We start from the raw sequence: 24751 nt of genomic DNA, 5'->3' as shown, positions 1-24751 counted from the left end.
GCTTTATAAATGTCTTTCTCTGGCTGGTGTTGCTCAGTGGGTTGGAGCATCGGCCCATGCACTGAAAGGTTGAGGGTTCAATTCCCAGCCAGGGCACATACCCAGGTTGTGGGTTTGATCCCAGGTCGGGGTGTGTATGGAAGGCATCGGGTCGATGTTTCTCTCTCACATTGATGTTTTTCTCTCTCTCTCTACCTCTCCCTTCTCTCTTTAAAATCGATATAAACCATACGCTTGGGTGAGGATTTTTTTTAAAATCTTTATTTTTCCTGTGTTCCTCTATTCTCTATCCACCCATACAGTTTTTATGTTTTATGAAATTATAACTAACTTGACTTCAAGAATATTGGACCTATAAATTAGTCAAGAAGAAATTAGCCCTCCCTTTGGGTAGGACTCTATATACCTTTGTATCTCTGTGGCTTAAGACAGAACTTGAGACTCAAAACTATATTTATTGAATGAATGAAATATCAAAATGTGCCAAGTGTAGACATGTTCTGGACCAATAATTTTTTAACATACCCATGTGTGTTGATTCCATCTGTTGAGAACTCAATTGAGTTCCTCTCTGTATCAGAAAGATACTGAGACCAAGAAGATAAAGATAATCCTTAAATCATGGTTTTAGTAATTCCTAATCCTGATTTTGTGATACTCTGATCACTTTCACTGTTATTCACTCTCAGTTTTCTTTACATCACTTATATCATCTACCAATTAGAGTAGATGTGAGGTTGTCACAGAAAAAATTAAAATACAAGAAAAGTCATAGCATTAATTTTATCGCATCTCAGAATGAGCTTCAGATTTCAAAGTAAATAGAGGGAATAGGATTTACATTTTAAATACTTACTTCAGGCCATGATATGCTCTGATTTTTTTTAAGGGAGAAGAAGGACCAATTGGACCCTTCGGAGAACTGGGGCCAAGAGTAAGTATCATATAAATTTTCAAAGAGTGCTTCTTTTAAAATGACTATTCTGTAAATGTTTGCCAGTAGCACCAAATTTTAAGTTATCACAAAGGATAAAATTGAAAACAAACTAGCCATACAACCCCCTCAAATAAAATAGGCCTATAACTGGAATTTTCCAGGGATATTTTAAGTGGTATTATGCCTCTACATATTTAGTTGTTTCTTCAGTGGTCCTGTGGTCTAAATAATTTATGCAAATTATTCATAATTTTTTTTGAAATATAATAGGGAGCTAAATACCTTAGCCATTTTAGTTATATTCTGGGAATTTATTTTCTAAGTATGTCAGTAAAATTATGGAATGTTAATAAGATGTATTTTATGCCAACTTTTTTTTCAGATAATGTGTGGTAATATATGAATTACTTGTTTTTAAGTTCTGAAAATGAATTCTTTAAGAATTTGGGTATGTGTCACTAAAGTTTACTTGATCATAAAGTAAGGTGTGCACATTTTTAAGAGGCATTTTTAGACTTACATAAAATACAACTCATTCTTTTTTTTTGAGAAATCATAAGATATAGATTCTTAAAACACTTAAGGAGACAGTATTTCTTCCTTTTGTACCTTTACCTCACTAGCACATATACTGCCACTATTCCATTGGGGGGAAAAATATTTTTCTATTTTTTCGCGAGGTGAGTTATATAACAGAAACACTGTTGTTATTTGAGTTCAGCATAATTGATCTTAAAATTTACTTCCTTAGAAAACTGGGGAGCCATGTTCATCTCTCTTCTACTCAGTCTTAATATTTATTATCATTGCTACTATTGGTTGAAGATGGATTAGGACTAGTATTGCTCTAAGTATGTCATCTTTAATCTTAAAAGCAACACTGCGAGATATTTTCTGTATTTTTAGATTGAAATAAGGCTTTAATAGTATATTCTTAAGCATAACATGCTGATGATAAACCTAATATGACAGAACTTAAACAGGACCAGAAGTGATGATTCCAAGACATGCTCTGAATTGCTTGATTTCAAGGAGATTATAAAAGTGCTAATATCAGATTCCAGTGAGAGTCATTCCATTATGCAGATATGATGTATAACTATTTCTTAATATATTGCAGTGCCGGAGAGAATAACACATTATTAAAGATCAAAGAAATATTCTCACTAAGGCTTTTTCCAAACAGCGATAAAATATAGTATAATTTTTTGTAAATCATGGACAGATCTAATAATTTGTACTCTTAACTACATTTTTTCTCCTGTATATTTAAGTTCATTAGAAAGCACTTGATATTTAACAATAATGGTATACTTTTTTATTCTTCTACTTTGTGCTTGGTGAGAAACCACTAGAAAATTTAAAGCAAGGCAAAGGCAAAAATTAGAACATTTTGGGTAGAAGTCCTAAGTATAATTTTAATTTGCCAAAGTTTTTGTATGGAAAGTGGAATGGGAACCAGGGGGTTGTTTTGTTTGTTTTCTTTTAAAGAAGAAAAATATGAGAGTATTTATTAATGGGTAGAAATAATAAAATCCAAATCTGTAATGCCTAGTAGATAATAGAAACTTAGTATTCTATTTAGCAATCTCCTCCCAAGAATGCTAAAACCATTCTTGTCATCATTGACCTCCATGTTGCTGAATTCAATGATCATTCTTTAATCTTTATATTACTCAATACTTACAATCTGCAGAATTTGATTAGATCACTCTCTCCTCCTGGAAACACTTTCTTCATTTGCACGATCTTCCTCCTGACTCTCTGGCAGTAAATTTGCATATTTTTCTAATTTATTCAAATTATAAATTGTGGGGTATCCCAAGGCTTGGTTTGTGGGTTTCTCTTTTCTGTCTACACTCAGATAAACTGGTCCAGTCTTATGGCTTTACATAGCATCAAAATGCTGGTGATTTTCAAAATTATATGTTTAGATCAGAACCTTCTACCCCCTGAAGTCTGGACTTGTATAACTACCACATGATCTCTCCACTTAGATGTCTAACAAGACTGTCAAACTCAAGTGTCCAAAACTGAGCTTCCAGTTTACTCTCCAAACCTGTTCTTGCAACAGTGTTCTCCATTTTATTTAGTCCTTTATTCAGATCATAAATCTTGAGTTCATTCTTAACTTTTCTCTTTTTCTCACATTTCACGCATGACCTGTCAACAATTTCTAGAAGGTCTACCTTCAGACTACATACAGAACATTACTACTTCTCACAGCCTCCTTCTCTGTTACTGCTCTGATCTGTGCCACTGTCTCATTTGGATTATTGCAGAAGACTTCTCTTTGAACTCTCCACTTCTGCTCTTGCATCAAAATGATCCTCTTAAACTTAGATGATGGGACTTCTCTTTTCAAAGCTTGTCTAAGGCTTCCTGTCTTACTCAGAGTAAAAGCTAAAGTCCTACTGTAAGATCTGGTTTCCCATCCCCCATTCCCTTCTTTGACCTTACTTGTCTCCTCTCTTACTCTGCTCCAGCTGCATTGACTCTTCATGGTTTTTCCAACACACTAGGCACATTCCTGCCTCAGGGGCTTTGCACATGCTCGTTTCCTCTGCTTGGAATGCTCTTCTCTCAGGTATCCATATAACTTACCCCTTTCTTCAAATCTTGACTCAACTGCTACCTTCTCAGTGAGGTCTTCCCTGGCAATTTTATTTTTAAAAATTCAACAAAACTCACACAACAGTTTGTATCTCCCTTCCTTACTTAATTTTGTGTCCTCCACATTTACCACTACCTAACATACTATATATTTTACTTATTATTTTAAAGTATGCATCCTCACTGGAATGAATGTAAGCTCTGTGAAGGCAGGTATGTTTAGTGCACCCCTCAGTCCCCAGCCCCTAGAACTGTGCATGGCACATTCTGTAATAGACATTACAGAATGAATGGGTAATGAGTATGATAAAATAAAATTATCAAATAATTTTGTTTTATCTCATACAACCGTCTGAATTTTATAAATCTTAGGAAACTTTAAAAAATGAGAATGATTAAACATATCTCTTTTTTTTCTGTTCTCTTCTAGGGAAAACCCGGTCAAAAGGGATACATGGGTGAACCAGGACCAGAAGGCTTAAAGGTGAAGAAACTGACTTTATTACCAGTTATAAAATATAATTTTCAAAAAGATAATATATTATTACTTTCATAAAAATGTAAAATGAGCCCGGCCGGGCGTGGCTCAGCGGTTGAGCTTCGACCTAGGATCCAGGCGATCTGGGTTCGATTCCCGGTCAGGGCACATGCCTGGGTTGTGGGCTGCAGCCGATCAATGACTCTCTCATCATTGATGTTTCTATCTCTCTCTCCCTCTCTTTCCCTCTCCCTGAAGTCAATAAAGATATATAAAATAAATTAAATAAATACATAAATAAATAATAAATAAAGTGAACATGTCAAAAGATTTTATTCAACTCATTAATTAATGTGATGTTAAAACTGGTTCTAATAGCATTTGAGAAACTGCATATTATAGACGAGATTGGGCGCGTTCAGGGTGGTATGGCCGTAGACGAGAAACTACATGTTACAATTACTACATCATTTTTCAATTCAGACCAGCCACTTACAAATGCTCAGCAGCTACACATTAGTAACTACAGTATTGGTTCAGTGCAATTTAACATTTTACTACACATTGCAAAATAATTATTAATTTTTAGACATCAATTAATGATTTATTCTGTTTCTGTAACTAAAACATACATACCTATCAGATTAACTGTGTGTGGTTGAACTTGATCTTGATCTTGAACCTGAACTTGATCTTCTACCTTTCATTAATCTGTCTATGCCTTTGTTCATGCCATGGCTCATCACCAGTGTAAATATCACCTCTTCTTCAGGGCCCAACTCAAATGTAGTTTCATAATTCATTATTTGAAATCATTAATGCTTGAATTTTCAAAAGGTAATAATGGTCTTTATACTGTATTTTACCTAAAATGCCAATAAGCAATGAGACAACAGACCATAAGTGGACATATTAATATTTCTGCAGTGAAATGTGAGGATGTTCAGATTTATCAGACTAAATCAAGACTGTCATAAAGAGCCTCACTCAGATCAGGTAAAGCATTGCTGCCAAATAAATTCAGGTTAGAACATATCTGTCATCAAATGAGCTGTGAAAGACTTCGAGTTATGAGAGCTTTAGGGCCTGTGAATTGTGGTTATGAACATCATGTTGCTTCTCCAGTGAAGCCAGCTCTAGCTGCACCAGCACACAGGGCGCCTGCTCCTATGATCTCCTTTACTACTTGCCTGTGGTGTGTACTCTGTTCTGCTCGGCCTTGGGAGATACCTTATTTCCTGAAGCAAACAGAGCATTCCAGTGGGCGAGGGCTTTTTTTGTAATCTTTATAATAATCTTTCACAGTGCCAACCATCTTCCTTTTGCAGAGTACACCTCAGTAAATATTTTATTTTTTAAATTTTATTTGTAGAAGTGTTTAAAAATTGATTAACAGTTCTTAATGGATGAATGTAATTTAAGAAAATAGGTTATTACTATCTGAATGAAAATAGAGGAAAGGCCATGGTCCATAAAAAGTTGTCTAGTAAACGATCAACTGAGTTTAGAATAACTGAGATTTCCTTTGCCTTTTTCTAGGTTATGATTAATTAATCACATTAAAAATGAAAACATAAGCAATGCCATGAATAATCTTATTTGAAAAATAGTTATGTTTGCAACTTTATATTGTTTATTAACAGGGAGAAGTAGGAGATCAAGGAAACATTGGAAAGATTGGTGAAACAGTAAGTTTATTTTATGCTCTTACTTTTATATTTTAATCATCTCTAAACATTTTTAAGAATCATGTTAGTCATGATCAGTGCTCATAAAATTCAGAATATGAAACTGTTACCCACAACAAATTTAAACTCACTTGTGATGTGACAAATAAAACCTACTATACAAAAGAGAAATGAGGGAGAACACAAGTTACTAATTTTTTCATCCAAATATAAACTATATTTACGATCTCAGGAACATTCTTGTTTCTAATATTTGTTCTTTAATTTTAGTTCTGATCATATTTCAATCTAAACTTGACTTAACATTTTTCATTATTAAGAGTTACAAGTTATCAAACCATCAAAATAGTTTAATAGTCTGAAGATACCTTTCTTTAAACCTGAAAGATGGAGCAAACCAAGAGGTAATGAGTTAGAATGCATATTCTAATTTCTTTCCTCAAAAACTTTTTTGCTTTTTAAAATTTACATCACTGCAGAAGTAAGAGGCTTTATGTTGTATTTGAATCTGATATATTACAAGTAATTTTATTTTCTACAATGTGTAAAGCCAGCTAAAATATTCTCTAACAAATGAAACTATGTAACATATATAAAGTATTATGTTAAATTAATGCAATTTTGAATTTATTTACATAGTGGGCTGGGTTGTCACAAAGCAGATGATACCATTTACTAGGTTAAATGAGCAAATTCAATTCCCTATAACCTATCTTATGACTTAAAAGAAATTTTTAAAAAATGTTTTGTAAGATTCAGCAATTAAATAATCATATTTTCTTGTTTTGTAGTAAAACAGCAATACATTTCTGATACTCTTAGTTATTATCATTAATTATTAATAAAATATGGAGAAGATGCATTTACTCTTAGAAAATCATCATACCAATTATTTCTGAATAACTGAAGGTGAACTTTTTCTTGTTTTTGCTGAGAAGGGAAATTTAAATGGAGTATTCAGATCAATTAGATTATTCCAGGTTTCTCATCAAATATGATTGTAACTCACATTTCTCTAAGGCCACTCAAAAAAATTAAATTCTGCCGTTTCTGAGTGATGGATTGCTTAAGAAATACATGTAAACTAGAATGAATAGCTAAAGTTAAAATACCAGTGAAGAGCATCTTTTCTTAAAATAACAACTATCAAATGTCTAAGTGTTATTTACTTAATAGTGTTGCTCTAGTTGCACACAGTATAAGAAGAGCCCATTGCCAGTGCTGTCCAAAGAGGAACTAGACTGTCCAGGCAGGCAGTGGATTTATGTTATTGGAGGGAAATTAACATTTATTGATCATTTGCTATATGCCAGGCATAATGCCAAGTGATGTTTCATATTATGACATTTCACTTAATCCTCAATCAATTTGAAAATACACATTTTGTTATTCCAGTTTTTGAAATGAGGAAACTGAAGCACACTAAGTAACTTGTTCAAGGTTACAAAGCTAATAAATTGCAGAACTGAGATATAAACCCAGAGCTCCAAACTCCAAATCCAAAGCATTATACCATGCTGGGGATTCTCCCCTAGCTTTATTGAGGTATATTTAACAAATTAAATTGTAAGATATTTAAAGTGTAGGTGATGATTTGATACATGTATACATTGTGAAATGACACCCCCTCAAGTCAATTTACATAACTGGAGATATTTTAATGTTAGTTGAACAACCACTTGGCCTAGATGTTGTAGAGAGGTTTTAAGCATCAGATAAAATATCAAACAAAAGGACCTTTCCAAGTTTGAAAATCTGTCTTTCTCAGTAAAGATGGGAGATAAAGGCTTTTTAAAAACTTTAGTGGCTATATTGAGTTAATTAAAGTATATAAAATGCCTAAAGAATATTTTTGGCTTTGGTTAAGTATCAGCTTTTATTTTATCTTATTAATTTCATAATCTTAGAAGTATAGTTCATTTAATCAAGAATTCTGTTAAAACAAAACTCTCTAGAGCTATTGGAAGATATGGTTGCATTTCATAGCATTAATCTTATAATTTTGGGATATATGAGTTTAATCACATAGCTAGATTTAACTTTTCTCAATATTTCTGTACAGGCATTTAATTGCCTTTAACTGGATCCTCCAGTTTTATTTGTTTCTTTCTAGATTTATACAAATTAGAAGGCAGTTTGTGATAGAGTATGCCACGTACAGCAGTCCCATTGATATTTCATGTCTGTATACCCCTTAAATTCATTTACTCTAAGCAAAGAATTAACTTCTATAAATATGCTCTAAGTAAATCCCTGATTTCAAAAGATGCCCCCTTATCGCCTTCATTCTAGCATTCTTTTATTTTTTTTACAAATAAACTGTAGTTATCCCACCTTAATTTCTAGTCCTTTCTGTAACTTTCTAAGCAGAAAGTATATGAAAAGCTGTAAGAGAAAATAATTTACTTTTTCAGTATTGGTAAAGGGAACAGAATTTGGATTAGTAGATAGACGTTAAAAGAACAGCTTTTTTTGTAGACAAGAATATTTTAATAGAATTTCTGACACTCAGACTCTTCCATAGAGTGATTCAGCATCTCATTATTAAAAGGTTTGGATGGCTTTCTTCAATCATTTATTCAGCAGATATTTATATTTATATTCAGGCACATTTAGTGAACATATGGTCCCTGCCTTCCTGAAACTTATGTGGTCTGTTAGAGGTTTGACAGACATTAAATAGTCACATAAAGAAATATATAAATGTAAACTTTGATACATTTTATAGAAGGAAAATTTAAGGATCTGTGACAAGGGTGCCAAACATGGATCAGGAGATGAGGAAAGACTCTTTTGAGGAAATGACATAACAAGTTGCGGCCATAAAGGATGGTATATGTTAGCGAGGGAAGACGGGGGAGAAGGAACATTCCTGCAATGTGCAATATAACACGCTTCCCACCTTTGCCACTTAGCCTTTTTTAGAAACACTACTTAATTTCCCTAAATATTTGCTTTCTCAACAGTAAAAGATAAAAATAAAAACTACCTTATAGAGTTTCTTGCTGGGATTGAACGTGGTAATGCACTTAAAGCACTTAGCCTAGAGCCCGTCACATAACAAAGCCTTTAAGACTGTTAGCTGTAATGGTGGTTGTGGTTTTTGTGATATGTGACAGGCCTACGTGGAAAATCATTTAGCTGTTTTGAGGAACTTTTAAAAGAGCCAGTGTGGATAGATGTTGGTGAGCCAAGGGAAAAGCAATGTGATGTTACATTACTGAAGGGGGCAGGAGCCAAATCATTGAGCTCCATGTTTATTACTTTGGACTTGATCCTAAAGTAGGTGGAAAATCACTGAAGTATTCTAAGTAAGCCAATGCCATGACTTAATTTGTGTTTTAAGATCACTCTGGTTACAATGGATTGGGAAGTTGGTCCGTGGTTGTGAGGAGCAGATGCAGATGAGGGTAACCAGTTAGGATGCTACTGCAGAGACACAAGAGACAAAGTCTACATGAGAGACAAAGATGATTTGGGCCAGGGTGATAGCAGTGAACATAAGAGAAGTGGATATATCTGAGGTGATAATTTTGAACATAGACTCCAAAAATGGAAGGATTCTAGTAAGTTTCCAGCATTTAATAGGTCCTTTGATAGCTAAACTATTTATGATTTATCAGGAATATTATGGAAGCATAGGGAATTGGTATATATGATTCTAAGGATAATTCCAATTCTAAGAATCTGTGACTCTTTTCTGAGAATTTTAATGTTTCTAGTCTTCCTCTCGCCTGCTGATTTGGCTTCTTTTCTCTGGCTGTCCTCCAGTTTTATTATGTCTTTCTGAAGTTGGAGCAAACAGAACTAGACTAAATATTTTAGAGTCTACGGCTCCACAGCCTTCTCCATAAGTGGGATAACTTCTATTGTGTTTTCTTTATTGTTATACTCAAAACCAGGCAAGCTTTTTCCTACAACAGTCAACTAGGATGTCTTTGGGAAATGATCAGCAATCACTCTCCAGATCTTTTTCTGGTCTGTTATTTTAAATATAAAATTTGGAATTTTTTTTTCATAAAGTGACCTTGATCACATTAAGTTTCAGTTGCCACTTTTCTGCCCACTTGAAAAGATTCTTATGATTGTCTTATAGTCTGGCCACATTGATTCATCTCTTAAAAAATAAACCAGTTATTTGCTTTCACTTCATTGATTCCTTAATTTATCAATTTGGAAAGATTTCATAAGCAATCTACTGTGTCCTCTCTGTTTTTCTGCCTGCCCTCTGGTGTGCTATGGTTTAGTAAATGACTGATGAACAGAAAGGAAGATGAAGAGGAAAGGCCATGGATTATCCTCAAAATCAGGTACTCCACTTCTCATGACAAAACCTTTAATTATAGAGCTTCTGATGGCTGATTCTAAGCTGGATTATAACCAGTTCATTCAAGACCAAGTAGAGGTGGAGTCAGAAGAGGAAATTAAAAAATATATATTTATTGGTGACCTATTATCTTTTAAAACCTTGAAATAGCCCTTGTAAGATAAGTCTTATTGCATTTACTACCATTCTATAAGTAAAAAGCTGAAATTTATTGAATTTATGTGATGTGTTCACATTCATACAGCTAGTGGCAGTATATCTGGGTTTCAGATTTGAATTTTCTACTTTTGGTTCCATGGTTCATTTCTCTGTGACAAAGGGCAAAGTAAAATTTTACTCTATAATCTCTTAGGCCAAGCTGACAGTTAAATTTTAAAATATTGTTGAGTATTATTAGTTTATGAGAAGAAGTGAAACAAAATTTAATTTATTTATAATGGAATCAGGAACAACTTTGAAGTGTCTGGGAGAAAGTATTTTAGAAGTGCTCAGATGTCATCTACCCCCTCCTGTTTTCAAGCTGCACATACCTGTAGCCCAGCTTCAAGGCTGTTGTAGATCTCCTCCACAGCAGGGAGTGGTGGCAGGGAGTGGTTATCTCAGAGAATGGAAAGTTACACTAAATGTATAATCGTGATACATTCTATCAGGAGGCTATTTACCTGAATATGATAAAAACAGCTACCATTTATTGAAAATATGTGATATGCCAGATATTTTACATACATTGTATCATTTAATGCCCACAAAGACCCTGGGAAATAAAAATTATTTCTTTTTTATAAAACAGCATATACTTGGACTTGCTTTCTTTTTTTTTCTTTTTTTTAATCCATTAAGCTACCCTGTGTCTTTTGATTGGAGAATTTAGTCTATTTGCATTTAAAGTAATTAATGTGGACTTACTATTGCCATTTTGTTGATTGTTTTGAAATTCCTTTGTTCCTTTCTTTCTCTCTTGCTCTCTTCTTTTGTGATTTGATGATTTTCTGTGGTGGTATGCTTTGATTCCTTTCTCTTTTTCTTTTGTGTATCTACTATAGGCTTTTGCTTTGTGGTTATCATGAGGGTTACATAAAACATTTTATATTATAACAGTATATTTTAATCTGATAGTAACAACTTTGAACATGTATATACTAAAGCTCCCTCCCCCACAAAAGATTTGTTTTTGCTGTCATACTTTGTGTCTTTCTAATTGTGTATCCATGAAAAAATTTGTAGTCATAGTTATTTTTAATACTCTTGTCTTTTAACCTTTATACTAGAATTGTAAGTTATTTACTCATCACCATTAGAGTATCCTGAATTTAACTGTTTATTTACCTTTACCAGTGAGATTTATACTTTCATATTTAGCATCCTTTCATTTCAGCTTGAAGAGTTCCTTTAATATTTCTGGTAAGTCGGGTCTAGTGGTGAAGAACTCCTTCAACTTTGTCTGGAAAACTCTTCAATTTCCGGACAACTTTGCCAGGTAGAGTATTCTTGGTTGGCAGTTTTTTCTTTCTGCACTGCAAATATATTATCCCACTCCATTTTGGCCTGCCAAGTTTCTACTGAAAAACTTGTTTATAGTCTTATAGTCTTATGGGGGTTCCCTTGTATGTAGCAAGTGGATTTTCTCATTACTTTTAAGATTCTCTTCTTTTCTTTAACTTTTGACAATTTAATTATAATGTGTCTCAGTGTGGGTATTTTTGGGTTAATCTTTTTTGGATCATTTTGGGCTTCCTGGATCTGGATGTCTGTTTCTTTCTCCTATTAGGGGAGTTTTCAGACATTATTTTTTAAATATAAGCTTTCTGTCTCTCTCTCCCCTCCTTCTGGGTCTTTGTTGAAATTCTCACTGTTCATTCATTATCTCCTGATCTCATTGAGTAAGTTTATGACTATTATTTTCAACTCTCTATCAATTAAATCACTTACCTTCTTTTCATTAAGATTTGTTTCTGGAGATTTGTTTTTCTTTTATTTGGACGTATTCATCTAATTCTTCACTTTCTTGGCTCTCTTTGTAGTTTCTATGCATTAGATAAAATAGCCACCTCTCTTGGTGTTGACAGAGAGATCTCTGGCAGGAGATGAATTGCACCTGACCTGAGCATCTAGATGTCTTTCAAATTTATGAGTGTTCAGGCCTCTTTGTTCTTAGTGGATCACAGTAGTTGAGGGTATTCCAAGACATACCAATGTCCTAAAAGGGAGGATCATAGTGCCAACATGCAGTCTGATTAGTAGCTAAACCCTTAGGTTGCAGCTGAGAAAGTATGTATGAAGTTAAGCCCCTTCTAGGGAAAGATTGGGAGATGTAAGTTTTTGCCTGCTCTCTCTGTACTGATCTGGGTGAATAACCACAGGAGAATGCTCTGGCACCCACTAAGGACTGTTTATTTGTTTGCTCTAGTCATGTGTGACTCGTGAATACAACCTTTATTGGCTATCAAAGCCAGATCTAGGGACCCATCATCTAGGTGGCAGCTGCAAAAGCTGGGCTGCCAGAAGTATGTACAAGCTCCTCCCAGGGAGATACTGGCAACTTGGTTTTATATTGGAGCTGACTGGAAGGAGAAGGCGCAAGAGGAGTTTGTTGGCTTTTCTGGTCTCTGGGGAGGATCACAGCCAGCCACTAGATGCCTGCTAAATTAAATGCCTGTCCCTAAGGCAGCAGCTTTTAAAGCATGCATGCAGGTAAACCTCTTTCAGGAAAAGATTGGGAGGCAGGCAATTTTGCCTGTTTCCTCTACACTGGGAGGATAGCTGTGGTGAGTGCTCATGCACCCATTAAGGATTTCTTCTTTGTTTGCTATAGTCTTATGGTTCTTGTGAACAGAAGCCCTGCTGGCTTTCAGAGCTAGGTGTTTTGGGTGGCCATCCCTCCAGTGGGGAGTCTTAAAAGTTAAGGGGCTAGAAGTGGAGTCTAAACCCTTTGCTCCACAGGGAGACACTGGGAGCTGGAAATTCTCTCTATTGTATTGTGCTCTGATAGGGGTGGAGTGATGATGAGAGTGTATCTCAGCCTTTCCTACCTGTCTTGATGAGGGTGTTTTCTCATTTGCCCGATGTGTAGGAATCACTTAGCTGATTTCTGGATCTCTTTCAGAGGTAATTGCTCCATGTGTAGCTGTACGTTTGGTGTGTCTGTGGGAAGATGTATATTTAGGAGCTTTCTATGTCACCACCTTGGTCAACTCTCTATTACTCTCAGCAAGGTTTTTTTATGACTGAGTAGTATTTCATTGTATACATATATACCACATTTCCGTTATTTGGTCATCCATCAATGGACACTTAGGTTATTTCCATATCTTAGCTATTGTAAATAATGCTGCAGTGAACAAAGGGATGCATATATCTTTCTGAGTTAGTGTTTTTTTTCTTTGGATAAATACCCAGAAGTGGAATTGCTGGATCATATGGTAGTTTTATTTTTGATCTTTTGAGGAACCTCCATACTGTTTTCCACAGTGACTGCACCAGTTTACATTCCTACCAATAGTGCATGAGGGCTCCCTTTTCTCCACATCCTGCTAACACTTTTTATTTCCTTTATTCTTCATAAGAGCCATTCTAATAGGTGTGAAGTGAAATTTCATTCTGGATTTGATTTGCATTACCCTGATGATTTGTGATTTTGAGCATCTTTTCATGTGACTGTTTTCCATCTGTATGCCTTCTTTGGGAAAATGTCTATTCCGGTCCTCTACCCCTTTTTAAAAATAAAATTGTTTTTTCCTATTCAGTTGTATGAGTTCTTTATATATTTTGGATATTAACTCCTTATCACATGTATGATTTGCAAATATTTCCTCCCATTCAGTAGGCTTTCTTTTCATTTTGTTGTTGATTCCCTTTACTGTGCAGAAGCTTTTTAGTTTGATAAAGTCCTACTTGTATATTTTTGCTTTTGTTGCCTCTGCTTTTAGAGTAATGTCCAAAAAATCATCACCAGTACCAATCTGGAGTAATGAATATCTTAACAATACAAAAAGTGAAGAGGGAACAAAAGAAGTAAACTATTTCAAAAACATCAACTTACTAAGAAATACAATGGACTGGAAGAAACATAGTGGAATAAATTCTTACAGCATACTTTTTAAATTACATGCTTATGGATTTCATTGTATCAGAAATATCTCAGACAGCCATAGCATGCATTCCTGCCAAATTCCATGAAAATTCTATGATGGAGAAAAATATCAGGATAGGAGTTTTTATGTACCCCTGACAGAAATGAAATAGTCCTAAATAATTTTTTTTAAAAAAATTATGAAATAATTTACAAATAGCTATTAGTCTGGATTAGAGCATTTATGTTTCAGGAAGCAGCATAGTTTAATGCCTTTTTAATGAGATACCAATCTGATACACCAATTGAAGTTCGATCAGTTACATTGATTTTTTTTTAAAAAGTCAACTCTCTAAGGCAATGATTGTGTCCCAGAGCAGAATTATCAGAGGTTCTTTATTGTTAAAGTATCAGTACTTTTTTTTTTCTCATTGGTGTTAATAAACATACTAATTATATGTCCCGCATGAAAACCTGTTAGACAGTTATTTATTTTATTTTCATTATTTCTAGCTAACATAACTTAGATAAAACTGAGACTATATAAGTTCTGAATAGGAAGATTTTGCTGATTTAGATTTCCCTTTTCTGTGCCATCTATACTAACCTGCATTTCTTCTACTGTATCATAAACAGGAGATTTCATTTGGTTTCCTAATTACTAGCACGTGCTGACATACGACAGCAATTCAGTAAACAAGTTTTGGACAGAAATTCTTGACAACCTGGTGGCAACTAGAGTCAGTTCTGTTCCACATGTGTTTACCGAGACTACTGTGTGCTCCTCTAGTTATGGTAGGCAAACCTAAAACACTTCAGTGTCATGTAGTAGTAGTAAGGACAAGAATGTTAAGGAATTAATCCAATCACCAAGGTTTTTCCTTACCTACAAGGAAATGGGGCTGATAATTATTGAAGCATCTGATGATGCCATGTGCTATTTTACATTTAATATCTCATTTAATCCTAAGATGTTGGAGTCCAAGATTATCCCCTTTGTCCTGTGGGAAGAACATGAAATACACACTCACTGAACTCCTTTCTATAATCACTGTTTCACCATATTGGCTAGTCAGTATGCATATAAATCAGAGAGAAACAGGAATTTCTACTGAATAGTAGTTTTGTTTCAGTTTGAATATTGAAAAGTAAATAGAAACTACCATATAAAAATATGGTTCTTTTAATTAAATAATTATTACGTATGAAGGAGAAGGAATGAATGTGATATTTGAGAAAAGAGCATAAGTTTTGAGATAATATAGATTTGAATTCTAATCCTGGATTTCTTCATCCTCATTTGTAAAACTTAGGGTGAAAATACATTTTAACATGTTTATTGTCTGGATTAGAAAGTAAGAACTGCCTGAGATGAAGCCTGCACACAGGTGGTGCTTAATAAATGGTGATGGTTTTATTTGTTGCTGCTGCTGCTGCTGCATAGAGAGAAGGGTAACAAGGCAGTTCTATTTCTATGTTTTTAAGTTTCACATGGAGAGGATATTAACTCAGGTTCTCTAAGATACTGTGTCAGAAGATCCCCAAGTTCACCCAGCTTTGATGACTTCTTAGAAGGACTCGCAGAAATCAGCATATAGTCACACTCATGACTAAGGTTTATTACAGTGAAAGGATACAAAACAAAGGCAGCAAAGGAAAAAAGCACATGGCCTGATGTCTGGAAGAAACTAGCCTCCTCACAGTGAAATCACACAGCACTCACTTAATGCTACCAGCCATGAGTTGGGACTTGAGGTGTGAAAAATCGTCTACCAGAAAAGCTCTTTAGAGACTCAGTGCCCATGGTTTTCACTGGGAGCAGGTCATATCAGCAGCCTCTGCCTAGTGCATACCAAAACTCCCATCTCCCAGAACTAAAGCAGCTGTGCAGCATAAACCATATCGTTTGCACAGTTTAGGCACTCTGCTAAGAAGCACTCCTGTAAGTTCCAGAAATGGGAATCTTTCCAAAATCCAAGTTCTCAGATACCAGCAAAGAGCCATTGTAAGGACATCGATCTCTGGCCTGCTTTGTTAACTGCTTTCTGAACAGGCATGCAGATGCAATGCTCACAAGAGACAGTATTTGAGGAACATATAATATCTTCCAAGTAACCAATAATTTGCCAAACACATAAGTCATGAGAAACTATATTAATAGCCCTCTAGGGAATATTTCCAAGACTTAAAAGTGTAGATAGTCACTTAAACTGTCTTTAGGAAATCTGAAAGTGGGTGCATTCATCTCACTCTTAAAATTCAGAACCACACCAAGTTGGAAGTGCTCTCTGCCCTCCCTCTCTTCAAGGCCCAGCTTAATAATTACCTCATAATTATACCAACCTACATGGCATCTGTGGCAGTGGTTAGTAGGTCAGTTTTGAGGTTCCAGTCATTAAAGGATCAGAACACTGATAGTTTTTTCTTTTTTTTCTCTTTGTATTTCAGGACTCCAATATAAGAGAAGGGTCATATAAAACCACACTCAAGGTTTTTGCTTTAAAATTCCCATTGGGCTTGCATTCTGAATGATAACAAGGACTAAGCCTATTTGGTACCCCAGGTAGCTGAGAAATAGCTGAGTTGCAGTCTTGGCCTCTTATTGGACAAATAAATGCCTTCTGGAATTCAGCATACTTTGGTAGAACTCTCCCATTATTGTTTACTTCCTAAGTAAGACGTCAGGATATCTATATTATTATAAATTGAGAATTTATAAATTGTCCTTGGCCATGTTGACATGTAACCTAGTTAGCTTTTTCACATTGTCAAGGACCCCAAAGATCTGCTGATGACCTGGTATGAGACCTTCATGCTGCTGAATAAAGAGAATCTGTGTATATTACACAGGCTGCCAGAGTTCCTCATGCCCTGAGTTAAATAACCAGGAAGACTATGTGAGCAGCATGCTAGACCCACATAGGGGTGTGGGACCAGCCCATTCCATGTCCCTACCCTCCTACCAGTCTTGTTGTGGCCTCTTTCTATCCTCAGTTGTAGGACTTCTGTTTAGCTAGATTTCAGGGAGTCGGTGAATGATGGTAGTTCCATAGTTTAGTTGTAACTTTGATGTGGTTGTGGGAAGATGTGAGTACCGTGTTTACCTACTCTGCCATCTTGACCAGAAGCCCCAAAAGATTTTAAATATCTGAGTGCTTTACATCTTCCTTATGGTTAAATTACAGAATTTTAGAACTGGAAAGTATACGAGGGATTATCTTGTCCATTCTTCTTGCTTTTTAGAATTGGAAAGATGAGACCCAAACTGGTTTAATGACATGCTTCGGAACTGAAGATCTATACTAGAGCTCATGTCTATAGACTAGTAATCCACCAATGCCATGCTGTCATTTTCCTCATTTATAGGTGCAGAGATTTTGGTGGAAAAGGGGGCTTGATGCAAGACATTAGACAGTAGATTTTCTGACTCTAATTTTGTCTTTAGATGGAGTCCTCAAAAACTCGAACTATGAGATCTACATGAAAGAAATACAGAACTAATTTAGTACTTCATATGTGAAAAGAAGGTGTTGTGATTATAAGCATATATTCTCTTCTGTGAATGATCCTGTTAGTTATTAGACTCTTGGGAAGAGCTTGACATTCAAATGTGTTGCAACACAAGTGCCATACAAGGAGAATTCCTCTTATTTCTCATCCAACTTACTTTAAAAAAAAATAACCTCAGAAGTTCAACCAAGATAGGTGATAGCCCTGTACCAATATGCACTTCATTGCCTTTGATTTATTGCCAAGAGCTTCTTTCAAAAGAACAGAGTATGTGAACAACACAGCCAGGCAATTTAGTGCAGGGAGAAGAGCACCAGTCGCCTTGCTGTTCTCAAGCTTCCCATAACATAAGCATGAGTAAAAGCATCTGTTGAATAGACATTCCGGGCATATTCTTTTAATCACTGCCAGACCTTCCTGAGGCAAAACTTTATTCTGAACTCTTATTTTATGACTACGTGGATGGTCCCAGGGAATGAGTCAAGTAGTTGTTAGGGACAAAAATCCCTGTTTGGATACCATTCAGTTACATCTTTTAGGAACTTATGTATCCAAGCGTCAAGTCTGAAGTAGATGAACTGTGACCCCAGAATAAACTTTTCCAATCTGGAAGCTCTAAAATAATGAAGTGCTTGCCTATATTCTAAATTTAACTGACTACATAAAATATTCCATATTGTTTATTAATGCCTGGTGTGTATTATATTCTCAAATAATGTTTGTGGACTAAATGAACGAATGAATTTATTTTATGGTACTTCTGTAGTTTTTAAAAAAGTGTTAATGATAAGTTTACTATATAATTGTCTTTTCTTTAGTGAGTCACCAATGTTTATAGATAGGTTATCTTTAATTTTCAGAAGCTATGAATTAATAAGGCTAGTTATGCATAGTTTTATTTTCAAAGTCTCAGTAGATAGTACAGGTGAGGAATTATCATTTTTATTTACTTATCCTTCCTGCCTCGTTCCAGAAACAATTAACAGAGCTATCTGTATCCTATTTTCAATAATTGTGATTTAGCATAATCTCTGTGCTTCATTGTTTCCTCATTTGGTTTATTTTAATTTCTTAGCACTAGTTGTTGGTATAGTAAAATTTTCTACATGTAATATAAGCTCACCTCACTTAACCAAAGAGAAGTGGGCTTAAAGAATATTTTTTAAAGTAAGTGAGATATTCTGGAAAACAAATTATAATAAGGAATAATTTTTTTGGCCCAAGTGTCTTGAGTCTTCGGTGAGCTCCAAAAACTTCCATCCCCAGCCTATCGAGAAAATATTTATAACTCAAAACAAAGGGAAAGAGATGACTATCTCACTCCAGATACTATCTCAAAGTCTCCCTCAGGTTGGATTTGGGATACATCCCAAAAGCTATTTTCTTGTACTTTGGACCTGGAATCCAATCCCCAGAAACCACATTTATGCAAGGAACAAATTCTTCCCTTTTAGAAAACAGGATAAAACATTCTGTTTATCCTAAGAATGATAACACTCATTACCCGGCTATTAAAAATGAGTTTAGGGTGTGTACCTTAGTAACCACACTACTAAGTATGATAGTTATATCTTGTGTTCATCAAACATAAGAGAACATTGACTACAGGTAGAAATTCCCCATGTTTTCCCAGAACCTCAGGCTTTGGTTAAAAAGGGAATCTGCCCTCGTTTATTAGTTCAGACATGCTCTACCTTAGTGATTTCCAATCTTTTCAACAATGAAGATCGTTTTTACAGACCAGCAAGTAGTAGTTGTGCTTGCTGTAGTTGTATTTAGAATACTCTCAACACCTATATATGGCTCACTAACACTTTGCAGTAATTCTAGGGCCCTCACTGATTAGAGCCCACGGTTAGGGAAGAACTGCAGCACAGGTAAGGTGTTCCAGAAGAGACTGCTGGGTGGCATTTTGCTAGAGGGTATTGTAAGAAGCAGTGATTGTGAAATAAGGAAGAGGAAGCAGAATTGGGAGACTTCAAGCTGACACAGGCCAGCTAAGTCTCAACCATCCCTATGGGAAGCTCTTAATCCTTTATACCCAGTGTGCTGGACTGAATGGTGGGGCTTTTATACTCTAATTCAAGTAGTCATTGTGTATGGCCCACCCTGAGAAGAGTATGCCTTTGATCAAGAAGGCCCTCTGAATCAGACAAACTTTGAAGGTGGTTGGGCAAGACTTCCTTCTTTGAAGGAGTACGGTATCTGGATGGCCCATCGTGGTGTTCACCACACTTTCTTTACCCCTTGCGTCATTTGGACCCGCTTCTCCATAACCTTTCAGGGTGATGCTCCTCTAAGGTTCTGGTGGATTTGCTTCTGGAGGAAAACTTAGGAGTTAGTGGTACAAATTATAGGACCTAACTCTGCAGTTGGTTTTAGGAACACAAATGATATCAATCTTCCCCTTCTTTCTGACGATCGGGGTGAATTAACTGTGCCAAAATGGTGACTCTTTTCCTTTCCTGCTGGTGCCTGGATACATGGAACTTGAAGTAAGCTCAGGGGGCAGCCATAGAACTCTTACTGTGTCAACCTGGTAAAAATGTGTCCTCTTTGGGGACCAGGACCTACATTCTAAAGAGCTCACAGAGACATTAAGAGTGATGGTAGGTAGGATTAATTCTGCTTCTACCTCTTGGTACCAAAACCAATGAATAGCTCCTGTTGGAGACACAGTACCACATAAATGTCTTTGATTCAATACATCTACTTTCCTATAGGATGGTGTTCTATCCTCACTTTCACCCCCTCACTGGCTGTTTAACTCCACCATTCCAATGCTCTGTTAGGCTGGAAGCTTCTTGTTGTCATGTGATCTATTAGATCCCATGGACATAGGCCCTTGTCCACACCTTATTTGCTATAAAATGGGTTTTGTGGTCTGACACAATGTTTTTAAGGTCCTGTATGGTAGATTAAACACTTTGTAAGCCCTCACATACTGCTTCTAATTGAGGCCTGGGTGCAGTAAAATAACCCATTCCCACAGTGTATGTCATGTCTGCTAGAATCAACCTTTGGCCCTTCCAGAGTGAACTTGCCCACAGTGGCTGTCTGGTGTTCTGAAGAATATCATCATGTCACGGGCTTGATGTTGTTCTCTCTTGCTGGCGGTTTGCCTATTCAGTGGCATCAGTAGTTAATTTAGCCTTGATAAATGGGAACCCACGAATACCTCCCATTTTTCCCACCATGTTCCTTCCATTCCTGCGTGGTGAAGGCTGAGGCACCATGAGCTGGAATAGTTTACTCCAAGTCACACAGTCAAAGGGACACATTCTTAGTTTACAGATTATATTTTAAACAGGAATGAAGTGATCGGATGGTTAGTTATTCAGAAGTCATGATGTTTTACAAATCAACAGAAATGGTTCATTCGTTCTTGACAAGTCATAAAATTCTGTTTAAATGAAAAGGCCTAACGAAAATTGACAGTATTCTCCTTTTGACAGTACACTTTCTTTCTGTGTATATTTAACTGCATAGGTTTTCTTTTTTTCATCCTGCTCTCTAAATACAGGGTGTCCCCAAAAAATGTATACACACTTTAACAGCTTATAGCTCAGTTTTGAAAATGAAATGTATTTTCATAAACACTGCCTTTGTGGTTACTCAAAGTGTGTGTGTGCATTTTGGGAGGACGCCCTATGTTACTGTTCCTGTGCTTTTCCTCAGCTTACGTACTCTCGGTGAATCATCTAATCTCTGGGCCTTTACCACCTATTTGCTGAGGATGCATAAATCTCTCTCCTTAGCTCTAGGCCTGCATACTCAATCGTGTAGCAAATAATTCCTACCAGGATGTTTCATAGGTATCTAACATCATATCTAAACGGAATTCCTCTTTCTTACTTGAATAAGATTACATACATTTTCTTCCCACTTTTCTACATCTTCCCTTAACTACCTGGACCGAACACAGTCGGTATCATCATATTCTTGGACAAGAGTGTGAAGGTGCAGGAACTTGAGGCAGAGAAATAAATAATAGATATGGGTCAAATTTTCCCATATAGTGCTTGAATTGTCATTTTTCTCATGTCTGTCTGATCTGTTTCTCCTACCCTCAAAACTTTGCACTCGATTGAACTATATAAAATTACTATTTTAAGGTGAAAATGGCCAAATATCAGCAATTTCGTATAGTACAAGCTAACACTACCTTTATTATGGTAAGATTACTTCTAAAATCCATTTATTTATTTATTTTTATTTTTTATTTTTTTAAAAACATATCTTTATTGATTTCAGAGAGAGGAAAGGAGAGGGAGAGAGAGAGATAGAAACATCAATGATGAAAGAGTCATTGATCAGCTGCAGCCCGCTACCCGGGCATGTGCCCTGACTGGGAATCGAATCCCGATCGCCTGGATCCTAGGTTGACACTCAACCGCAGAGCCATGCCCGGCCGGGCTAAAATCCATTTATTTTTAAACAGAGAGTAAACACTATAATACTAATGCAAATGTTGAAGTTAATATGTTCCTAAGAGGAAACATCTAAGTTGTAGAGAATTAGCCTTGTATATTGTGTTTCCAAGTGAAATTGAAGAGCTTTGGGGTCTGAGATTCTTTATCCTGTGAATGCAGTTGTTTGCACATTGAAAAGAAAATTTGAAACTGTAAAGAAAAGTTCTAAACCACTGTTAAGACACAATGACAAGATAATTCTCAAGTCTAAGAAATTTATATAAAAATATTTAAAACATTTTAGTTTTAACTAGGAATATTCCAATTTTATATCATGAATAAGTAGGATGTGGTTATCTTTAAAAATAGAACTACAGTAGTTTAGAGTTTTTACCGACTCTAAATTTTAGAAAATTTTAAGGAATTTTGGGGGGGGGAATTAGAGAATTTTTAGAGAGAAAAAATTAAAGAATTTTTAGGAAAAAATTCTCAATTCTAGCAAGTGATTTCTTATACTTAAGTCTTTTGGGCCTTCTGAATTTCTGCTTTAGCTAACAAACTCTTTAAAAGCCAACTGCCGTGTAGTCAGGCTCTGTGGAGGCCTACATGGTAAGGATGTGAGGCCTCTTGCCACAGCCAGTTGAGGTACTGAGACCTCCAGCCAAGACCCTTCTTGGAAATGTATTCTCTAGCCTCATTCAAGCTTTGAGATGACTGCAGCCCATACCAAATCTTAAGTACAACCTCATGAAAGTCTCTGAGCCAGTATTACCCATCTATGCTGTTCTTAAATTCTGACTCACACAAACTGGGAGATAATATTTAGTGTTTTAAGCCACTAACTCTTGGGGGATTTTTGTTTTATAACAATAGATAACTAATACAATAATATCAAAGATTTCAACCTTTGCTTTGAAATGAAGAAGAGTGAATAGGAAGTAACATAATAAAAATATAGCATTCATATTTTTATTTAGAAGGTCCATAGGTTAAAAAATGACCATAGGCATTTTCACAGGAAGACTGTGGGTGTGTTCAGCCTGCTATCTGTGCAGTGCCCCGGGAGTGGTAGCCTGTCAAGAATTGTCTTTCTGGTTGTCTAAGTCCCATGGGTGAAGGGGATCAAGAGGTACAGACTTCCCATCATAAAATAAATGCCATGGGGATGTTATGTACATCATGGTAACTATAGTCCATAAAATTGTGTTGCATATTTGAAAGTAGCTGAGAGAGTAAAAGTTCTCATCACAAGAAAAAAATTTTTGTGTCTTTGTATGGTGATGGGTGATAACTAGACTTATTGCTGTGATAATTTTACAATGTATACAAATGTTGAATCATTATGTTGTATACCTGAAGCTAATACAATATTATTTGTCAATTATACATCAATTTAAAAAGAGAAGCTGCAAATACTGCAGTTTTTATAAAATCTGCTGGATTGTAAATTCCACAAAGACAGGGCTGTGTTTGAATTTGAAACTCAGTGCCTTTCAGCACAAGACCTGTCACATATTGTATCTGTTTATTGACTGAATAGGTTAATTAATTCTGATGTGAAGTCATTCCACCTATACTAGAAAGGAATTTTACTCTAAGATAAAATTTAGGCTTGGTTAGATGGAACATAATGATTACAGATGATGTAAAACCAGGATGTCATGCCCGCAATGCAAGATATGTATATTTTGTTACATTCTTTTCTAAAAGGGACCTGTGGGTTTGCCTGGAGAAGTCGGGATGATTGGGAGCATTGGTGAAAAGGTAATTTCTTTCATTCTTTTGCTCAGTAGTGAGACTTCTATTCTCAAAGGTTAGGCATTCATAATTTATGTTCATTAGAAATCACTTATAATTTCAAACACATTACCTATACCGAATCTCTTAAATATATTGAAATAGAGCTAATAGCATATGTATGTCTAATTTTTTTAAGAGTAGAGTACTTTTTGGTTGTAATGATATGGTTGAAGAGAAGAGGTAAAACTGATGGTTTAGGTTTATGATTAGACAATATTTAAATCTACTTTAAGAGGGCAAGCCCCCTAAAGGAAGCAGTTTTGAAAGAGAAAAATAACATATCACTACCAGATCTAAGTAAGCCTCAGTCACAATCTTATTTCCACTTGGAACCTAGCATGCAGTTATTCATGAACATTTTTGGCTCTGCTGATGGAAATTGTAATTTGCTTAAAGATGACTTAAAAATTATTACCTCAGGAATGGCTTTTACATATTGAGTTTCAAATTTTAGGGGAATGTTTTAAAAAATAAAAGCAATTTTTTACTTAAAACCAGCAAGGGTGTTTTTATTTTTGAATGGAATCTTATAATTGACTGGTAGGTAATAAACTACTGGACCTTTGAAACCTGACATGCTAAATATAAATTGTAAGCATGATTGTCTAGTGCAATTACTACACAAGACTACTCTTGTGAATTATTAAGTAGAACTAGGACTGGAAATAAATTAGATAATACTCTAGTTAGTTTCATCTGAAATTTTTAATTTTAGTCAAACTCAACATATCTAAAATTAAATTTATCACTTTTCCCACACTCAAACTGGTCTCCTCACAGATATTTTATTTCAGTTAGTGTGCCTCAACCTATCTGTATTCCTCCAGTCTTCCAGAATAGAGTGAACCCACAAGAGAAATCTTGATTTCTTTGAGTTTCCCTTTTCCTCCTTTCTCTATACCTAATCTTTTAGTAAG

The 24751-nt window shown here is 35.5% G+C and overlaps 1 protein-coding gene across 1 annotated transcript in view; it reads left to right on the top strand.

Moving 5' to 3' along the window:
• Positions 1 to 24751, top strand: part of COL24A1 (collagen type XXIV alpha 1 chain) — a 251664-nt gene that overhangs the window by 117105 nt on the left and 109808 nt on the right. Inside the window, exons 24-27 of the mRNA XM_087820561.1 lie at positions 890 to 934; positions 3981 to 4034; positions 5672 to 5716; positions 23745 to 23798. Coding sequence (XP_087676687.1) covers positions 890 to 934; positions 3981 to 4034; positions 5672 to 5716; positions 23745 to 23798 — 198 coding nt within the window. The remainder of the gene's footprint in view (positions 1 to 889; positions 935 to 3980; positions 4035 to 5671; positions 5717 to 23744; positions 23799 to 24751) is intronic.

This window comes from Miniopterus natalensis, chromosome 9, assembly GCF_054644295.1.
Source record: "Miniopterus natalensis isolate mMinNat1 chromosome 9, mMinNat1.hap1, whole genome shotgun sequence".
NCBI classification, from domain to species: domain Eukaryota; kingdom Metazoa; phylum Chordata; class Mammalia; order Chiroptera; family Miniopteridae; genus Miniopterus; species Miniopterus natalensis.
The sequence above is the reverse complement of the archived record's forward strand: the minus strand, read 5'-3'. Positions and strand labels throughout refer to the sequence as shown.